Consider the following 18584-nt stretch of genomic DNA (forward strand, 5'->3'; position numbering starts at 1 on the left):
TGGTATTAGAGAAGTTGTAGCATTGCTGCACTATTTACGTTTATATTTGAATGACAGTAGATTACTCAATTAACCAACGTTGTTGCTTTATAAAGCTTGGTGAAATAGCCTAATATATTCTACATAAAACCATTTCAGCAAAGACTATAGGAATAGGACTTCAATATTGTGGCTGTCCCAAGTCAAAATAGTCCAATTTGTAAAATCAGAACTTTGTATTATTTTTAATGACAATTTCTATATTTTACCATGATATACATTTTTCAGTAAACAGTAAACATGATGTTAAAATGGTTACGTTTATTAACCATTAACATTTGGCAATTTGTGGACAACGTGTACTGGCAAGAGCGTCAGCAGGATCAGTAAAAGAAGAAACGTTTTTGAAACAGCACTGAAAGCCACCAAGTTGGTCAAAAAGTGTTCGAAATGTGCTAGACAAACAAACCAAAAATGCAGGACCACCCACCTACCATCTATCTTGGGTTAGGGTTAGGGCTAACCCTACCATATATCCTGAGTTAGGGTTAGGGCTAACCCTACCATCTAACCTGGGCTTGGTGAAGATGAGAGTACTGCGGCGGGTGGTCCAATGCTAACTGTAGTTGAAAACCACGGATTGTTTTACTTCGTTACGTAGACCAATTCTACAGCGAAATAACAAAGGAAATACTATGAGAACAGTAAATTACATTTGAATGACTTTATAAGCGCTTTTCCTTTATCTCTACTGATATGTTTTTGCTACATACCCCGACCGGAAGTCTAACCCTAACCCTCTTCCTGAGACAATATGGCAGCTGTCGACTGTGATGTTCCTATGGAGTCGAAACCACGATCTAAAACATTAGTGGAGGATTTGGGGAGGTAGGGCAGCTAAAAGTACTTACGTTTAGTCAGTTTAAACAATCTTTCTATCATGTTTAAAACAGTGATGTTATATGTTTAATTTCGAATAAAACGTGGGGTCCACTGTTGGATCTAAGCTAGCTAATGGTACGTTAGTCATGTTTTCATTAGCGATCACACTATAACGCTATAGCCTTACTAGTTTCTGTGCCTTAGTGACTAAGGTTTAATTTTTAGCAAGTACCTTAGCTATGCTAGATAGCTAGCATTAGATAAGTTAAAATAAGACATTAATTACTGCCAGTTAGCTAACTTAACCCGCCGCCCCTAGAGCGACGTTGGACTTTGGTCATTGTCTAAAATTACTAATTAGCATTAACTAGCTAGGTTAGCTAGCCTGCTTGCTTATTCGCTGAGACTAGGACATATTGACAATCTAAACACGGTGTATTTGTCATAATGGGTGCTGTAGATCGCTCGTCTCCATAAGGTAACAGGTTTTAGAAACAATAGCTAAGTTAACGTTTCCACTCCAGTGCATACAGTCTCATGGCGCACCGACGTAAATCTACGAAAAGATTCACAGCAAATTACCATTTTTTTCCCCGATTAAAAACTCTGTAGTTACTTCGTAATTTAACACAGTCCACCACTCCTTTTCTTGTAGCATTGGACATATTTCATTCTATCAGAGATGTCCTTTAAGAGATTTGACATGTTTTTTTTTTTATTGTCCGTAAGCTGCTAACCAAAAACTTGTAGATTCACCGGGATAAATGTTGATCATGGTTTACAGTTCTATGCAGAGCACAGCACTGCTAACATTTCCTGTGTTTGTACTTGCTTACCCCTCTGTCTTGCAGTCTGGAAGCTCACTTCTAAACACTGATGAAGTATTTTTGAATTCTGATTTCACAGTTTCCTCTGTCTGATGTAAATAACATGTAAATACATATATTTTGTTGAGGAAAGTTTAACTTTAGGTAGTCAGGGGGTCATTTAGCATACATAATGTAATGCATCAAGCACATTCACTCCACCATGTTATTTAGTGACTTTTACAAAATATCAAGTCGTTCTTTCTGAAGGCAATTATAGTGATAAGATCATCTTAAAACAGAGAAAGTGTTCAGTGTGTTACTCGCTCTACCATTCAATTAATTATGATGCTTTTGGGAAAACTAGCCATGAGAAACCTTTGGGTGGCCATTACTGCAGTCAATAATGCAGTCAAGCAGTTTGGAACCACAGAGTAAGTGTAAAGAGAAATAATATGTACTGACATAGGGTGTAAGAACATTTTTAAGTTACTCAGTTCTTTTAAGCAAGTATAAATCTGATGTCATTTGTTTTTAATAATCTTTGCTATACTGTTATTAGGGAAGCAGAGATTTTCAAAGAGAAGGGCAATGCATGTTATGTTAAGAAAGACTACTCTGAAGCACTCAGCTACTACACAAAGGCCATTGGTAAGTTACCAACACTCAGCGAATGCTTTCTTAAATGTTCTAGAACTGATCAGAACTGCACAGGGTCTTACTGACAAGTGTTTCTTGGGACTTGTTTGCCTGTGAATTGTATTCAAAATGGATACACAAAATAGTGAAATGGGATTAGAACAATGTGTTTGTTTCTGTTTTCACAGATGCATGCCCTAGTAATTCCAGTTACTATGGTAACCGTGCAGCCACCCTGATGATGCTTGGCCGTTTCCGTGAGGCCCTGGAGGACTCCCAGCAGGCCGTGCGACTAGATACCCTCTTCATGAAGGTATGATGTCACAGATCCTTGCATCTTAAATATGTCACAAGCTCCAGCAGTAGATGTTTCTACCAGTACATCTATACTGCTACCAAGGACAAGTAACATCTTAAAATGCAGACAGTGTTTGCTAGGCGCATCTGGAGGCTTTGTGGCAGGATTTATGTGTTTCTCCCAGTGTAGCCCTTAAAGCATGGCTGCCTGAGTGAGTTCAGCACCCACCACTAGCACAGAAGCAAATTTGTGTAATGTGGATGGTATAACATAGCATGAATGTGACTGGGTTGAAATTTCACAGGGCCATCTCCGAGAAGGGAAGTGCCACTTGTCACTAGGCAACGCTATGGCTGCCAACCGCTGCTTTCAGAAGGTTCTAGAACTGGAGCCTACCAATGCTCAGGCCTTACTGGAGGTAAATTGTTAATCCTTGTTAACCCATCCAAAAAAAACCCCACTAGGGCTGGAGTGACTTGTCAGTGTAACCAACATAATCGATTATGTGAATACATCGATTTACATAACGTGTTTCAGTGCATTGCTATGAAGCAGATGGCTGCATCTGGTTAAAAGTATGGATTCTCCCAGAGAACAAAACTGTAGCTAAAACCCTCTCCCACTATCATGTAAGGTTGTGGGAGTATTTTGAACAGAGACCCAACAATGTGGTGCTCCATAAGCACTGCAAATAAGAAATGTCTTATCACAGCAGTAGAACTGTGCACTTGAAACGAAAGCGTCATGGAATGCCTTTTCAAGACAGCGTCATTAATCCAGCAAGACAGCATCATTAATCCTGTTTATTCTTTGCTGCTACACAAAGATGATATATTAGGACTATCAACACAAAAAATATTTGTTAGCATGCACTTAAAATTGATTTTCTAAATGTTTCTTCATTGCTCCCATGTTAAAAGTAATTTCTGCACTGCTGCTAATGTTATAACATAACATTACATTACTAAACATTTAGCTAGCTAACATTGCCATTCTTGGTTTTATATGTTCTGCTTTACTAAAACAGCCATGTATGACAGCAAAAATGTCTTAAACTAATGTTTCTGACTGTTGTCTACACAGTTGGAAAAAAAATACAATACCAATGATTATCTTAACTGCATATTAGTCCTGTGGTGGAAAAAATAATTTCATAACCATTTTTAAGCTTTTTTTAAGTGTGAAGTTAACATCCTCTCCTGGGTCTGGTTTCTCTAGTCATTAGTGTGTGTAGATTTGGCTTTGTTTCTTCCTTTGTTCACTGGTTGTTTCTCGAGTTTGTAATAGTTTCGCTGTGTGAGTATTAGTAAACACTCCCGTGAATGTTGATGTGCTGTTCCTGTTTATGTCTGTGCTTTCGGACTGTTTTGTCTTTATTTGTATTACTTTGTTTCAACATCCTTTTTTTTACATTCGGTTTCATTAAACTAATTTGTTTGAAAACCTTGACTGGAACTTGCAGCCTGCTTGCCCTTGTCACACGTTGTCTCTTGTTAATTTGTTTTTAAGAGATGATTGAAATATTAATGAAACAATTTTTTGATATTTATTGTGTAATTTGATATAGTAATTGAGCAATAAAAAAAATCTTTAGAATAACCAAAAAATTAGATGGTAGATTAACCGACTAACTGGAAAAATAATCATTAGATTAATTGATGATAAAATAATCAAGTGCAGCCCTAAAAAATATGACTAGATGTGAGACCATTTCCTTATTTCCTAACAAGATAATATTCCTGAAAACATGACATAGGGAATCTTCAGACGCTTCTTGGTTGGTCTGAGATGCACCAGGGTGGTTTACACTGCTTCAGCCACTCTTGGGAGAGCTGAGTTTTTGTTTTCTGTGTTTTGGGTTATATAGCGCAAGAATGCTGCAGCTGTCTTGGAGTATGAGAAGATGGCTGAGTTTGGGTTTGAGAAGAGGGACTTTAGAAAGGTATGGTGGTGCCTCTATTTTTAACCCGCAGGAAAATCTAATTGTGAAATGGCAGACTAAAACACAATTTTTCCTAAAATCCCCAAATTTGAATTTCAGTATTAAGTTTTTGATAATGAACCCCTTTTCGCCCCATGATGTGAGCACTCCATAACTGGTAGACATACTCTGTAACCAGTAGGCGCTCTGTTTGTGTGTTTGTGTAACGTGTGCAGGTAGTATACTGCATGGATCGGGCTCTGGACTTTGCTGTTGCCTGTCACAGATTCAGAATTTTGAAGGCGGAGTGTCTGGCACTGCTGGGGAGATACCCTGACGCCCAGTCAGTGGTCAGGTACTCAACTACTGAATGATGCTCCAACCTGCACATGGTTGCACTTCATCGTTCAGGTTTATAACCTGTTCACTCTGTCTTAGTGATATCCTGAGAATGGACTCCACCAACGCAGATGCTCTCTATGTGCGAGGCCTGTGTCTCTATTATGAGGACTGCATAGACAAGGCTGTGCAGTTCTTTATTCAGGCACTGCGCATGGCACCTGATCACAAGAAAGCCCACTCAGCATGCCGGGTGAGTTAAGTCTTCTCAGCAGGGTTAATTATCTGCTTCACCTTTAACTCAGAAGTCTGTTACCAGCCTGAGGAAAATCCTATGGTATAATAATCAAGTAGAATATATTACTGTACACGGAATGGTCACTTTATTAGAGACAGCTGCCCTTTCATGATTGGAGTTTCTCTGTATGGAAATTAGACACATGGTCCTAAAGTGCAGCATAAAATCAGATGAGAAAGTATTCCATGGATAATGCACCAAGGGTCATATAGTCATGGATTGTTTCCAGGAACATGACAGCAAGTTTTCCTTGCTTCCCTGGCCTTCACAGTGCCCAGATCTTAATCCTATAGAGCATCTTTGGGACGAGGTAGAACAAGCTATACAGAGCACGTCAGCAATCTTATTTGTGACAACTGCGAGAAGTTAACCTGTCCGCAGCGGACAAGATTCCTGCAGAATGATTTCATCGCCTAAATTCAACTGTGCCACAATTAATTGCTGTGGTACTGAAAGACAAAAAAAGGTTCACTGTGCTACTTGATTTCTATACAATCTCTATATATTCAGTGTACAGAGCTCTACATTAATTAAAATGAAGTATAATACATACTTCTGATGATAAAATAAATGGTTGGCTATACACAGCTGCTTTCAAATTGTGATCTAATTTACTGTGATTTATATTGCTTTAATTGAAATTTTATATTCAAAATATTACACTGGCTATAAATCAGCTATAAATTAAAGCTCTTCAGGAGAATAACTTTAAAATGGCTGCTGCTCACTCTGAATGTTTGATAACACTTGGTAGCATAATTCTATTTGGTACAAGACTCAAGATAACATCTCGGTTTTCTGATTAACATTTTCTTTCCTCCACTCAGAACGCTAAAGCCCTGAAGGCGAAGAAAGAGGAGGGTAATAGTGCCTTCAAGGCCAGGGACTATGAGGCAGCGTATAAGATCTATACAGACGCCCTGACAATAGACCCCAATAACATTAAAACCAATGCCAAAGTCTACTGCAACAGAGCCACAGCTGGGGCCAAGGTGCATGCTCTCACCACATCCTTGTGAGCCCATTTCACTGACTTAGGAGACTGACTTTTGCTGATTTCTATGGCTTATGAATTAGATTCAGACACCAGAGTTCATCTTTTGAACATTCATTGCTGTTCCTGGAATCAGTCAGCTGTGTATTTCTGTTTGACAAGTCAAATAGTGAAAAGCCTTTAAGTGACACTGGCCGTGCACTCACTATGCCCATGTGTTACTGGTACTGCACTCACTGTACCTTTGTGTTACTGTGTTAAATGTACCCATGTGCATTTCCTCCCAGCTGAGCAAACTAGCTCAGGCCATTGAAGACTGCTGCAGTGCCATCAAGCTGGATGAGAGCTATATCAAAGCCTACCTGCGGAGGGCGCAATGGTGAGCCACAGTATCATTCACACACACACACCCCCCCCCCCCCCCAAAAAAAAAAAACCCACAATAACAGGAGCCCCCACCCTCCAACCCCACCAACAACCAGTATGACAGGATTGCCCGCCACCCCTCCAACTCTGTAACAGGAGCGCCCCGTCCCACACACACACACCCCGAATTCAAATATGCTGACACTTTATGTTTTCTAGTTACATGGACATGGAGCAGTATGAAGAGGCAGTTCGGGACTATGATAAGGTCTACCACACAGAAAATACGAAAGGTAAACAAAACTGCATTAAACCTCAGAACTATTTTATTATAATATTATTTATGTTATTAATATTAGCCAGCTATCAATGTTAATGTCGCAGTTGCTATATTCATCTTATCTGTTAGATATGTAGTAATACAGATCGATTGATCTATCTCTCCATCCGACCATCTGTCTATATGTTCATCTATTCATCCACTGACTGATGGCATTTCTGTCTGTCTGCATATCTTTCAGAACACAAGCAGCTGTTGAAACATGCCCAGCTTGCACTGAAGAAGAGTAAGAGGAAGGATTACTATAAGGTCCTGGGGGTGAGTAAGGACGCCACCGAGGATGAGATAAAGAAGGCTTACCGCAAGCGCGCTCTAATGCACCACCCAGGTGAGCAAGTGCACCTACACACACACACACTCAGGCACACTCACGCGTACACACCCACATAAGCATGTGCACATACACTCACATACATACACACACACTCAGGTGTGCACACCTACACACACACGTCCACATACTCTCACATGCACTTACTCTGATGTGTACACACATTCGCTCTTATATACACACACGTTGCAAACATACTCTCACACACGAACAGTCATGAACACAACTGTATGTACACATTCTCACTTGTGTATACACAGATGCATGTACACACAGTCATGCATGCTTACACACTCATGTTCACATATGCACTTTGACACACACACACACACTGTCTCACGTACGCACACACGCACTTAAATACACTCTCATATACACACACTGTCATGCATGTGCACACCCACTGATGTAATACATAGACAGTTCCATGTATACACACTCACACATGTGCATGCCCACACACTCACAGGCTCACATACGTGTGCACACACTCTTGCACACACTCACGGTGCTCCCCATGTCTTTGTTATCCGCCAGACCGCCACAGTGGCTCCAGTGCTGAGGTGCGTAAGGAGGAGGAGCAGAAGTTCAAGGAAGTGGGCGAAGCCTTCACTGTGCTCTCAGACCCCAAGAAGAAGTCTCGCTACGACTGTGGTCACGAACTGGATAATAGCGGCACGGGCATGGGAGGTGTGTCAGGGTTGTGGGGGGTCTGGCAGTGGCATGGGGGTGGGGTACATGCGCCGCATATCTGTACTCAGTCTAATATTGCAGTAATGATAATGTACCCTATTAATACCACTGGGATGATCAAAACAGTATTGTATTCAGAACAGAATAATCTTCTTACACCTTATCACCTTACCACCTCATTAGTGACACCTTGTCATGTAGGTGCATTTTATAAGTGTGTGTAGCCCATCTATTGGCATGTATATCTCATTAACCACATTTGACATGTGAGGCACAACAGTGGTGCTGGGGTTTTTATATATCACTGCTGGGTTCTGAGTCGGGGTTAGGGTTAGGGATCCACAACCCTAACACCCTCACACAGCAGGAGACAATATCAAATGGACTTTTAGAGTGAGAGGTGATCATTCTTAAACATACTGCATATGGACATTGTTTCTGATCTTTTCATGGTGACTCTTTGCTCTTCAGATTTTGATGCCAACAACATCTTTAAGACCTTCTTTGGTGGACCTGGAAATTTCAGTTTTGAAACAAGTCAGTATACAGTGATTTCTTCCAACAATATCACAAAACATTGGAACTTTCAAGCAGTAAGACGAACATCTAATCTGTTTCTTTTATATTATTGACACTGTTTTACTTTATCTGAAGCATCTGGACCTGGTAACTACTACTTCCAGTTCAGCTAGGATTCCATCAACTCAGGAACAAGATGGAAGTCTTCCCTCCTATTTCCTTTCCTGCTGTCTTATTGCTTTCTCATCATACTCCCCGTCTACTACTGATACTTGAACAGAGCTTCTATATTTTTAATACCAAAACATTCAAACCAAATAAGAGAGTATAGGTCCAGCGTGGTTACCTAAATTAATCATTCACACTCTGAGGTATGCACACAGAAATATTGACAAGCTATGTCTTATTGTCACAAGACATTGCAGGGATGCATTAGGTTTCCTCTCACACATTTGTGATTAGTTAGAGACTGGCCTATTCCCTCATTTCACATGTTTTGATTGGTTGAAGACTGGCCCATTCCCTGCTGCATATTGTTTGAAGTGAAGGTAGTGTTTTAATGTTCCAGTTTTCTCTACTACCAAATCCCTCTGTGGTTAGGGTGATGGTCTGTGTTGCAGTACAGCTACAGTTTACATTTTGGATGCATTGCTATCTATTGATGTTATGTTGTCATCAGCAGATGTTTAGTGTCATCTTTTTAATATTCAGTGGTATACACCACTGGTGCTACTGTGACCACTCAGACTGCTGTTGAGTTGCAGTTGTGCAAGACTGCTGCTAGTAATTGTGTTTCTTTTTCTTTTTTTTTTGCACAAGGCCAAGGGAAGTGTCAATTCAGGTATCCTCTTTCAGAGATGAGCCACACTGCCATGGTTTTGGGAAATAGGATGTTTGGTTCCATGTTATTTATTGTGTTAAATATTGGATGTTTAGGCCCTACAGTAGAAGTGGTGTCAGTCCATAGTGGTCTACTCAGTTCAAAGGACCGAATTTAATTTAAAACCCTGATGTTGTTCCAGGCTCATCTCTTATATTTTAACACATGGACTCAAACACACAGAAGGGATGGGGTATTGCTAATCACTATTGCTTTGGATTGGAATATATTACTGGAATGTAATGTGCTTATAATGAATGTTTTTATGTTTATCATACACATTTATATTTATTGTGTATATAATGATGCAAATGCTCATGCTAGTGATCTCATTTGTCATGAACAATAAAGCAGATAACAGAGAAATGTGTTACTGATTTGTATATGTACAGAGACCAGACTCAAGAGTCTGTGTAGCCAGTCCCTCTACCATTGTGCAGTGGACAAGGCCAGAATCTATCAATTCCAGGGACCAAATCAGGTTCTCCTTTTATACAGCTGGATACTTTCCCATAGCCATGATTTGTAAACTTAGAATTACCAATAAACTGGGAAGGTTTTGTTGGGGTTTTTTTTAAGGGAATAGGGTAAAACGGACATTCTTCATCCTTAGAATGTTTTTTGTTTTCTTGTGAAAGTTTTAATATCTAGAAATGTGTTAAACAAAATGCAGTGTAAATAAATGAATGCAATCACATTTTATTTATATTCGCATTAGAATTATTGTTCGTGGGGTTTTTTTCAGTTTTTTTTTTTTTTGTTAAATGTGGCTTGCTGGGTGCTTCAGTGGTCATAGGTTATCACTTACTCCACACTGATATCTATATACAATATAGCTCTACGCTACATCTGTTCTGGGTTCTGGTTTAACTAGACAGCCTCTGGTAGTGTGGCTATGTTGAGCTCTCACATATTTGTGGGTACAGATGATTTGTTTTTTTACTATAACATCTTCCTAAAGAAATTCTGGGGTTAGACACATCTGACCAGACGGGAGAGAAAACTACTGCCTCGCTTACTCTAGAAGCAAGGTTTTTAAAACAAAAAAACAAACAAACATATAATGTATAACATTGCTCTAACATTCTCTTAACATTTTCAGTATATTAATATTTTCCATGATAACTGCCCATGGAATTAACACCAACCAAATTTGCCTGTTTAATACTCAAACCTTTGTGATATACAGAACTGACTATTGTTATTAGTGGTAATGTTTCGCTCTGAACATCATACTTTTGGTTATTGCTATATTCAAAAGAATATTTTCACATATTCACTCAAAATGGTTACAGTTCAGACTGAAGTGTTCCTTAACTCGTTATTTGATGCAAAAATAATTTGTTGTGTCATCTGCAAATAGAGTAGCTCTGCACTTATGCAAAACACAAGTCATGTTACTGATAAATAGTGGAAAGTGCATAAATACAAGTCAGTCTCCCTAAGACACAGTACAGTAGTAAGCCAGTCTCTCTGGGGCACACTGCAGTGTAAGTCAGTCTATTGAAGTAATAAAATGTTTCGGGGTAAAGGAAAGGCCAAACATTATTCTGTATTTTCATGAGCCGTGATCTAATTGTAATAGGCATTGAAGCCCTCTGTGACAGGTGCAGAGTGGCGCAAGACTGAAAGCATAAAGATGAATAATATTTTGGGGTATCTTAACGTCAGATGCTTTTTTGGGTCTGTAAGCGCTGAGCAGTGGCTCAGATGCAGGTGCTTTCAAGGCCTCTGTGCAAGTCTAAGGCAGATCACGCTGGAGTGTCCCCTTGAGAAATAACATCACCATACTGGGAAAGATTATTGTTTTACAAAACATTGACAGTTCTGTGGCTAAACAAGTTTTATTTGACCAAGGACAGAGTGGTGCAGGAGAAATAATTTATCTTGCTGGTCGGAGTTGACATCATCTTTGTTTAAAAAAAAAGAAAATATTCCAATGGTATATGATGGTGTCAAGCTTCAACTTGCATAATGATGGATCTCAATTTACATATATTGAATAATGTATGTTTGGATATAATGGTGGGCGATTACACAATCATTTCTGAAAACTATAAAAATGTGGGTTTTTTGTGACTGTTAGACATTCTCCAGACAATATCTCATTTGTATGTTAAATTGAACTGCAAATAAACACAGGACCTGCTATTCTGTTCAATTAATTCTTGAGTCTGCATCTTTATTTTTTTACTTTATTTGAGTGTACTTAATACAATTACAGGAATGTGCAAAAGATTTAGAAACCACACTACCTAGGACACACTGCACTGTAAGTCAGTCTGCCTGGGGCACACTGCACTGTAAGTCAGTCTCCCTGGGGCATACTGCACTGTATGTCAATCTCCCTGAGACACACTGCACTGTAAACTCTGAGGGGAGGAGAACCACCATTACTAACCCTGGCTGCATCCTACTGGATATGTATCTTTTCATCCAATTGATTCTGTTGGACTAAACCCATATGCAGTTAATGTATTTAATAATAACCCATGGTCTATGTTAGCAAATGCTGCGCTTAAGTAATACAGATCCAACCATCATATTTTGTCAAAACAACCATTTGTCGATAATCTCTGTCAATGGTGTGCACATAGATCGGTCTGCCTTCTAGGCATGCTGGGAATCTGAGATTAATTCATTAAGTAAAAACAGTGTCTGTTTAAGAACATCTTTTTCCATTAGCGTGCTCAGTGCTGGAATATTAATCCATCTGCTATTCCCCTGTTTGTTTTTCAGAGAGGTACAATCTTAGAAAACCTCATACCTGGAGGAAGAACCTCTCTCTCTTTAGATTCAAATTAATAATATGACATATTGATGAAAATAGATATTCAAAACAGCTGTAAGTAAACATCTAGCAAGATTATCCATACCAGATGGTTTATCATTGTTTAGTGCTGCAAGTAGTTTCTCCACTTTTCCAATTTCTACAGATTAAAATTCAAAAACATTGTTTCTCATGATAGATTTTATTATTATTTGTACTGACATACCACCCCCACTAGGGGAGTCCATTTCCTTTCTGAACTTAAGAACTTTGTTCACAAAGAGATCACTGATATGCTTTGCAATGTCCATTAACTTCAGTGAAAGAAGGTGCTTGTTCCTGGCTCTACCCATTATTTCATTCAGGGATTTTCAAAGTCTGTTACTGACATGCTTTCTCTCCTTAGTTCTGTTTTGTTAGGGTTAGTTGATATTGTCAATCAAAATGTTTGCCCAGCATGATTACAAAACACTTTAGTTGACTTATTCACCATTTAAGTTAAATGACAAATGACTGCAGTTTTGATCCATCATTCTTTTTATCATTAACTGGGGGTCTAGGGTTGGCTTTGGGTCTTCTCTCTCTGCTCAGTTACAGCTCTTTGGCCTAAAAAAAGGTAGTTATATCTTATGATAATCCTAAACCTATTTTATGATAACCCTAACCCTGGGTTATGATAGTATGACCTCCACTTGCTATTGGCTCCTTTATAGCAGGTAATAGTTCAGTAATAGTTCAGCTGTTCGTCTTCCTCACGCATTCAGAAAAGTCATCATTGATGAAAACCTAGGTGTTTCTCCGGTCAGAATGAACTGTTTGTCCTTAAAATGGAACAGTTTGATCACCACTGATTTCGGCCTTTCGCCACAACCTCTGAACTTTCCATTTCTCTGAGCATCCATCTTAGGTCTTCTGCTATATCATCTGCTATATTTGGTCCAAGTCCATTAATCATAAGATTATTTCTGCTGCATTCATTCTCTTGACTTCATAAGTAATCCATCTGATCATAACAGCCCTTCCCCCTTGTCCTGATTTAATCACCTCTTTGGCTATGCACTTAGACTCATTTTGTTGGGCCTTTTTTCATGATTTACTCAAGGTTTTGTATCTATGATTAATTTTTGCTCATTTGGTCATGCAACTACTGTAATCTAGTGTAATCCATTTATATCTGCATTTCTTGGTTTACCTCTATTGAAAGGTTTTAGAAACCATTATATGTTTTAAGGATTCATGTCCAAATGAATTTAATAGACCTTGTACCCCTAAACATGTTTATACATTTAGATCAAATGAGTTGGAGGTTTAGAGTAACATTTGCAGGAGGGCATGTCTCCTACTTGCTGAGATGAAACCTGGATTAGGATTAGAGTAATTTTCGCAGGAGGGTCTTTCAGACATTGAGAGCAGCAGTCTTTATCATTCAGCAGTGTTTTTCAAACTGAAAGACTGAATGAGAGAATTATTAGAGGAGAGAGTGTGTTAGACTATAGACTTGGAGTTCTTTTTCAAAATGAAAAATTTTAGCATAGTTTGTTAGTTTTAGGTTAGTTTGTTATTACTTGAATCTGACTGTTTGTCAGCAATTTGACCTCTCTTCCCTTTAAGTAAAATTATTAGCTGTCTGCTTTAAAAAGGTACTAAAAGCTACTAATTAAAAATATTGTAGAGGTAGACATTCTTTTAATGTTTAATTACTAGGTAGGTTATGGCTTGTGCGTTGTGATGCTCATATTGTAGTTCACGTCCATGCAGTCTCATAATTTTTAGGCGTTGGTCGTCACATGGTGACAAATTTGAGCCAATCAGATGGCGCGGAGTCAAATGACGACATGGGGAGATGATGAGGTGAGATACTCCGAGGAGGGACAGTAGTACCGGGACGGTCATAGCCCCAATTACCTAGATCCTGAGGAATACTGCTACACTTCTGTTCATTTGTAAGGTAAGAAATGGGACGTTGACCAGTTAAGTGTATATATAAAATGGCCATTTCACTAATGCTGTCTCTCTCTTCAGTTCCGACCTTGGCTAGACAGCTAGCTAGTTAGTTTCTAACGTTAACTCGCTAGCTAGCCTAGCTAACATAACATAGCAGGCTAACTAGCTAGCTTAGTTACTTTTGTGAGCAAATTACGAAGACATGTGACGAAGAGAACTTCATGTTTCACGACCCAAGACTCCCGTCAGCTAGCTAGACACCGTTATCAGAGTTAGCTAACAGTTGGTACATTTAGCGTTGGGTTATTCCTCCCCACACCCCCTCACAGTCTCCAGCTTTACTTAGGATGCTATGCTAACATAGCTAACTCTTAGGATGTATAGTTGTATTATTCCCTCAATGTTGTCTTGGCTATTTGATAGTAACAGAAAATTGCTATTATTTTCTAACAGCAAGATTAAAACACTTGGTAATGAACAGGAAAATGTAAAGTATTATGGAAAACATGAATAAACCACCGAGGAAACGTTGGGAAATGACTGCGGGGATCCTCTCCCGCACTTCACATTGTTTTGTCGGACGCGATTTAACTAGTTACCGCAGACTTCGTGTCTTATTGTCTTTTTGTCTTTATGTCGCAGCGGTGATTCTGTGCTCAGCTAGTGGTCATAGGCATGATCACAAGGTCTCACAAAACAACAGTAGCAGTTTTAATTATAAATGACCCATATAAACTAAGCTATATGCCGAAGTATAGCCTGACCAAAGCATCCAGCCAGATCGCAGTTGAAAGTTGGGCATAATTAATAAAGTTATTCATGATTACAGGCATTTTTAGTTCCATGCCAGATCCGGGTTTCCTGATGAGGTGTGTGTGTGCGCGCGCACGTGTACACACACGCGCACACACACACGTACGTGATCAAGATAAGGGCGTGTGCGAGCAGTGTGACCAACGTCATTGTACAGAGTGCGTTGGACAAGTAGTGCTGGTTTGGCTGCCTGTTTGGTGGAGTGGCTGCCTGTTTGGTGGAATGATAGTGGGCTGTAGTAATGAAAAGAGTTCACTTTCAGACATAATTCACTTTTTGCTAGGCTCTACATGTTGTTCAGCAATGATTTGTAACTTTTTCATACTTTCATCAGTCACCTGTGAAATTATTAATAGTTGCCAACACAGTTCTGTGTGCCAGTGTCCCTTGGTTTGATTTGTTTAAGCTACACCTGTTTGACCAGATCTTATCCATAAAATGATAATAATGTCTTTGTTAGGACTACACAATATGCCAGTTGGTGACATCTCAATAAGGAATGTCACCATATGCAAATAAGACCTCAAGTAAAGGCACATATCTTCATTATGTACTGTGCACATCCTGACATGTCCCAGGTTCTCTGTATGAAATCTTTGAGGCTTTGATAAATCACATCATTCAGATTATGTAGCAAATGGAAATGATTTTCGTGAAAATCCTGAAGGCTGATATTTAACCTCATCATATTGTTAAAAACTACCCAACACCCTGCAGAATACTGCGGCATATATGTACATTTGAAAGTGCAATAGTGTTGTATAGTAAGTATAAGGAATAACAGTGGCAACACAGTGATATAACCCTAGTGGTCTAAAGTGCAGATGTTGAACAAAGCGATGGAAGTCTGCTACTGTCAGCCTACTGGTGTGTATCTGCAGTGTGATGGAGTGTTTGCTAGGGCTGTGCGACACAATGATATATATTGTATGATAACATCTATCATTTTATGCACTCTAGCTTTTAATTTTGTTTTTCATCATTTGGGTGGTTTTTCCATTGAGGCAACACAAACATGGATGTTACACTGACAGACTGACGAATTGTGAACTTTTTGGAAAGTTTGTTTAGAAAACAAGAGGTTGCAGAGAAAAGACAGGTAAACAGGTAACGAAGACCAGGTGAATTTAGACAAGGCGAAGTGTTGGGTTTGCACTGCCGAGGTTGCGGAGAGGGAACAACTGTTTGATAAATATTGCAGTGGAGGATTGAATGTGTCACAGAGTATGGTAATTATGAACAGGAGGAGGAGTTTGACCAGCAAAGACAAAATGAAGGGGAAATAGCTAATGAGCTGTTAATGCATATTTTCTACTAATGCAGTTCCACTAAAATGCAGTTTTACCTTTAACTAGCTAAATGTTAGTGGGAAGTGTGTTAACACTTGCTTCACTTTTACATTTAGCAAGTTTGTGTACCTCCCTTAGAAAGGTTAATTTAAAAATGGGCTAATAAACAGATTTCACCTTCTGGTACAAATTCCTAGCTTGTGCAGTTTTAGGGGCAGTTTGTTGGAAGCACACCCTGAGACTGAGATTAAAGATGCTGATAAACCTGTGCCAGCTGTGGCAGCACAGTGCTTCAGTAGGCATCCAGGAATGTGTTCTTGAATTGGCCCTCAGATTTGGTCTGATTTTGGCCATCTCCAGATTTGAAGGCAGCATTTGAGTTTTCATTGTTCATTCACGGTTTCTTATTGGGAAACCTTTTTAATTTGCTTATTGACTGATATTATCAGTGCAGTTGTTTATTTAAAACAGTACTATGGATGTGTATGATGCAATTGCTTGTTGTACAGTAACCACTTGTCTCCATAGAAAGGAATGAGAGGACTAACAAAACTTGATTTGCTATACATGTATTGTCTTTATGGCTAGTTGAGCATTTTTGTCTACGAGTCTGTAAGATGCAGCTATAAATGGGGTCAGACTACCCCAGCTGAAGGCAGGGCTATTTTTGTGTGTATTGTCATGCCATAATTTCTGTATAAATGTGGACAGGTTACCTGAATAATGCCATAAAGTGTGTGTGCTTGGCTGAATTGACTGCATAGACTCCATTTGTTGCCTCACTGTGATTTGTGGCTGTATTTACTTACTCCCAATATGGCCTAGCAGGGTTTCAGAGATAGGGGTCAGGTAATCGTTTGCTGAAGTTTCAGAGGAAGCTCAACTTGGTGCCGCTTTGGAGTGCTGGGGGTTAGCACTATGGTGTGGCTGTTACTCTTCACATCAGTACATAAGTCTGTTGTTTCTTCTTTTAGTTGAAACAGCAGAAACTCACTGCAGATGGCCCTGAAAGATGCAGCTGGAGTTGCTGCTGAAGACACTGCTGATGCTAACTCAATTCTACTGATATAAATCTAATAAATAGTCTGGATTTTGGTGGAAATACATTTTAGTGTCAGCGTGCTGATACCAGCAAGCTAAACACTGCTACTGCTGGTGAAAAGTGCATATTCCTGTTTGGCTTTTGATATGAAAATACATAATTGAAGAGGACACATTTGGAAACTTAAAATCAACGGCATTACATAGGTTAGGGTGTGTATAGCACTGTGCACTGGTTACATGACCAAAGCGCATAATCTGTTTAATACACTGTTTATGCAAACTGGGTCCTGTCAAATGCTGAAGTTTTGTTATCAGACAAAATCTGTGAGAAACCTTTTGCTTGATTTTAAGATCTAAAATTATTCCAATTTCTGTGTCCCCGTGTGTGTGTCTGCAACCACAGTGATTGAGGCGTAATGTCTGCTAAAGCCATCTCAGAGCAGACAGGCAAAGAATTCCTGTACAAATACATATGCACCACAGCCGCTGTGCAGAACCGCTTCCGTTTCGCCTCCATCACCGCAGAGACTGACTGGGAGCGACTCACACATGACCATCCATGGCTCCTCACTGAGGTGGGTGCTTGTGGAAGTGTATCAGACAGAGGAGTGGGTGGGTGACTAGGAATGTGTGAGTGAGGTGGTGTATGGGGAGTATGTTTGTGTTTGCATGAGGTTGTCTGTGTGGAGTAGGCTTGGGTTTCATCTGGGGTTTTTCCAATATCAGTGCTAAAATGATACTTCTACAACAATACCAGTGCCTTAAAAAAACAAGAAAAGGTCAACGATATTAAAGTTTGTTTTCCCATTTTTTAAATTATTTATAATGTTTTTTTTAACCATGTTTAATGTAGCTGCTATGGCTGCCCATCTGCTTGTATAAGAGCATGATGTTAACTAGCAATGACTGGGATATGCAGTCATTCTTCTGTTGCCTGTAGTGTCCATTTCTGAGCACCAACAGGCAGATATTTCAGTTAAGTTATAATAATAATAATAATACATTTTCAAGACTGCAACTCTGGCATTTAAAGGAGTATTTTGATGATTAATCAAATATACATGATTTTCCAATTTTGCTTCTTTAGAACAAAAACTGCCAACTGACCTCTCTCCACATCTTCAAACTGTATCCAGGTCTTAATCCATAATAATTCATAATAGACACTACTGCTGGGCCAATAGTTTTACTTACTATCATTGTTAAAAAATAATGAAAAGGAATTACATCTAAAAGGCTAGAAGATCTACTTTTCAGATCCACTAGATCCTCCAAACAGACAGGTTGGAAGGAGTCCTGTACAATAGGATCTAAAGGAGGACTAATGTTAAGTAAACTGGTTACAGGCCCGATACTGGACCTAATAGCCAAAACCTTTTCAACAAAAAATTTAAGAAACCTATTACAATCATCAACAGAAACATGTGGTAGTGTGGCAG

At 39.2% G+C, this 18584-nt stretch overlaps 2 protein-coding genes across 5 annotated transcripts in view; both read left to right on the top strand.

Annotated features, from left to right (window-relative positions):
- Positions 1-437: 437 nt before the first annotated feature.
- On the top strand, positions 438-9651 carry LOC113581990 (dnaJ homolog subfamily C member 7-like). 2 transcript variants are annotated; one of them, XM_027017516.2, is made up of 15 exons: positions 797-867; positions 2035-2101; positions 2230-2318; positions 2495-2619; positions 2909-3022; positions 4472-4546; positions 4762-4880; positions 4964-5117; positions 5990-6154; positions 6444-6535; positions 6742-6815; positions 7044-7190; positions 7731-7883; positions 8358-8423; positions 8541-9651. In XM_027017516.2, exons 2-15 carry the CDS (start codon positions 2037-2039, stop codon positions 8576-8578), a joined length of 1476 nt encoding a protein of 491 aa, XP_026873317.1. In that variant the 5' UTR covers positions 797-867; positions 2035-2036; the 3' UTR covers positions 8579-9651. The 2 variants fall into 2 exon arrangements, with proteins under 2 accessions (XP_026873308.1, XP_026873317.1); XM_027017507.2 differs by lacking the exon at positions 2035-2101 and having other exon boundaries at positions 438-867.
- Positions 9652-13901: 4250 nt separating this feature from the next.
- aclyb (ATP citrate lyase b) overlaps positions 13902-18584 on the top strand; it is a 29952-nt gene continuing 25269 nt past the window's right edge. For all 3 annotated transcript variants that reach the window (XM_035533496.1, XM_035533497.1, XM_035533498.1), the window contains exons 1-2: positions 13902-14003; positions 17549-17720. In XM_035533496.1, coding sequence (XP_035389389.1) covers positions 17562-17720 — 159 coding nt within the window. In that variant the 5' untranslated portion in view covers positions 13902-14003; positions 17549-17561. The remainder of the gene's footprint in view (positions 14004-17548; positions 17721-18584) is intronic.

The sequence above is a fragment of the Electrophorus electricus genome, chromosome 14, assembly GCF_013358815.1.
Source record: "Electrophorus electricus isolate fEleEle1 chromosome 14, fEleEle1.pri, whole genome shotgun sequence".
In the NCBI taxonomy this organism is placed as follows: Eukaryota; Metazoa; Chordata; class Actinopteri; order Gymnotiformes; family Gymnotidae; genus Electrophorus; species Electrophorus electricus.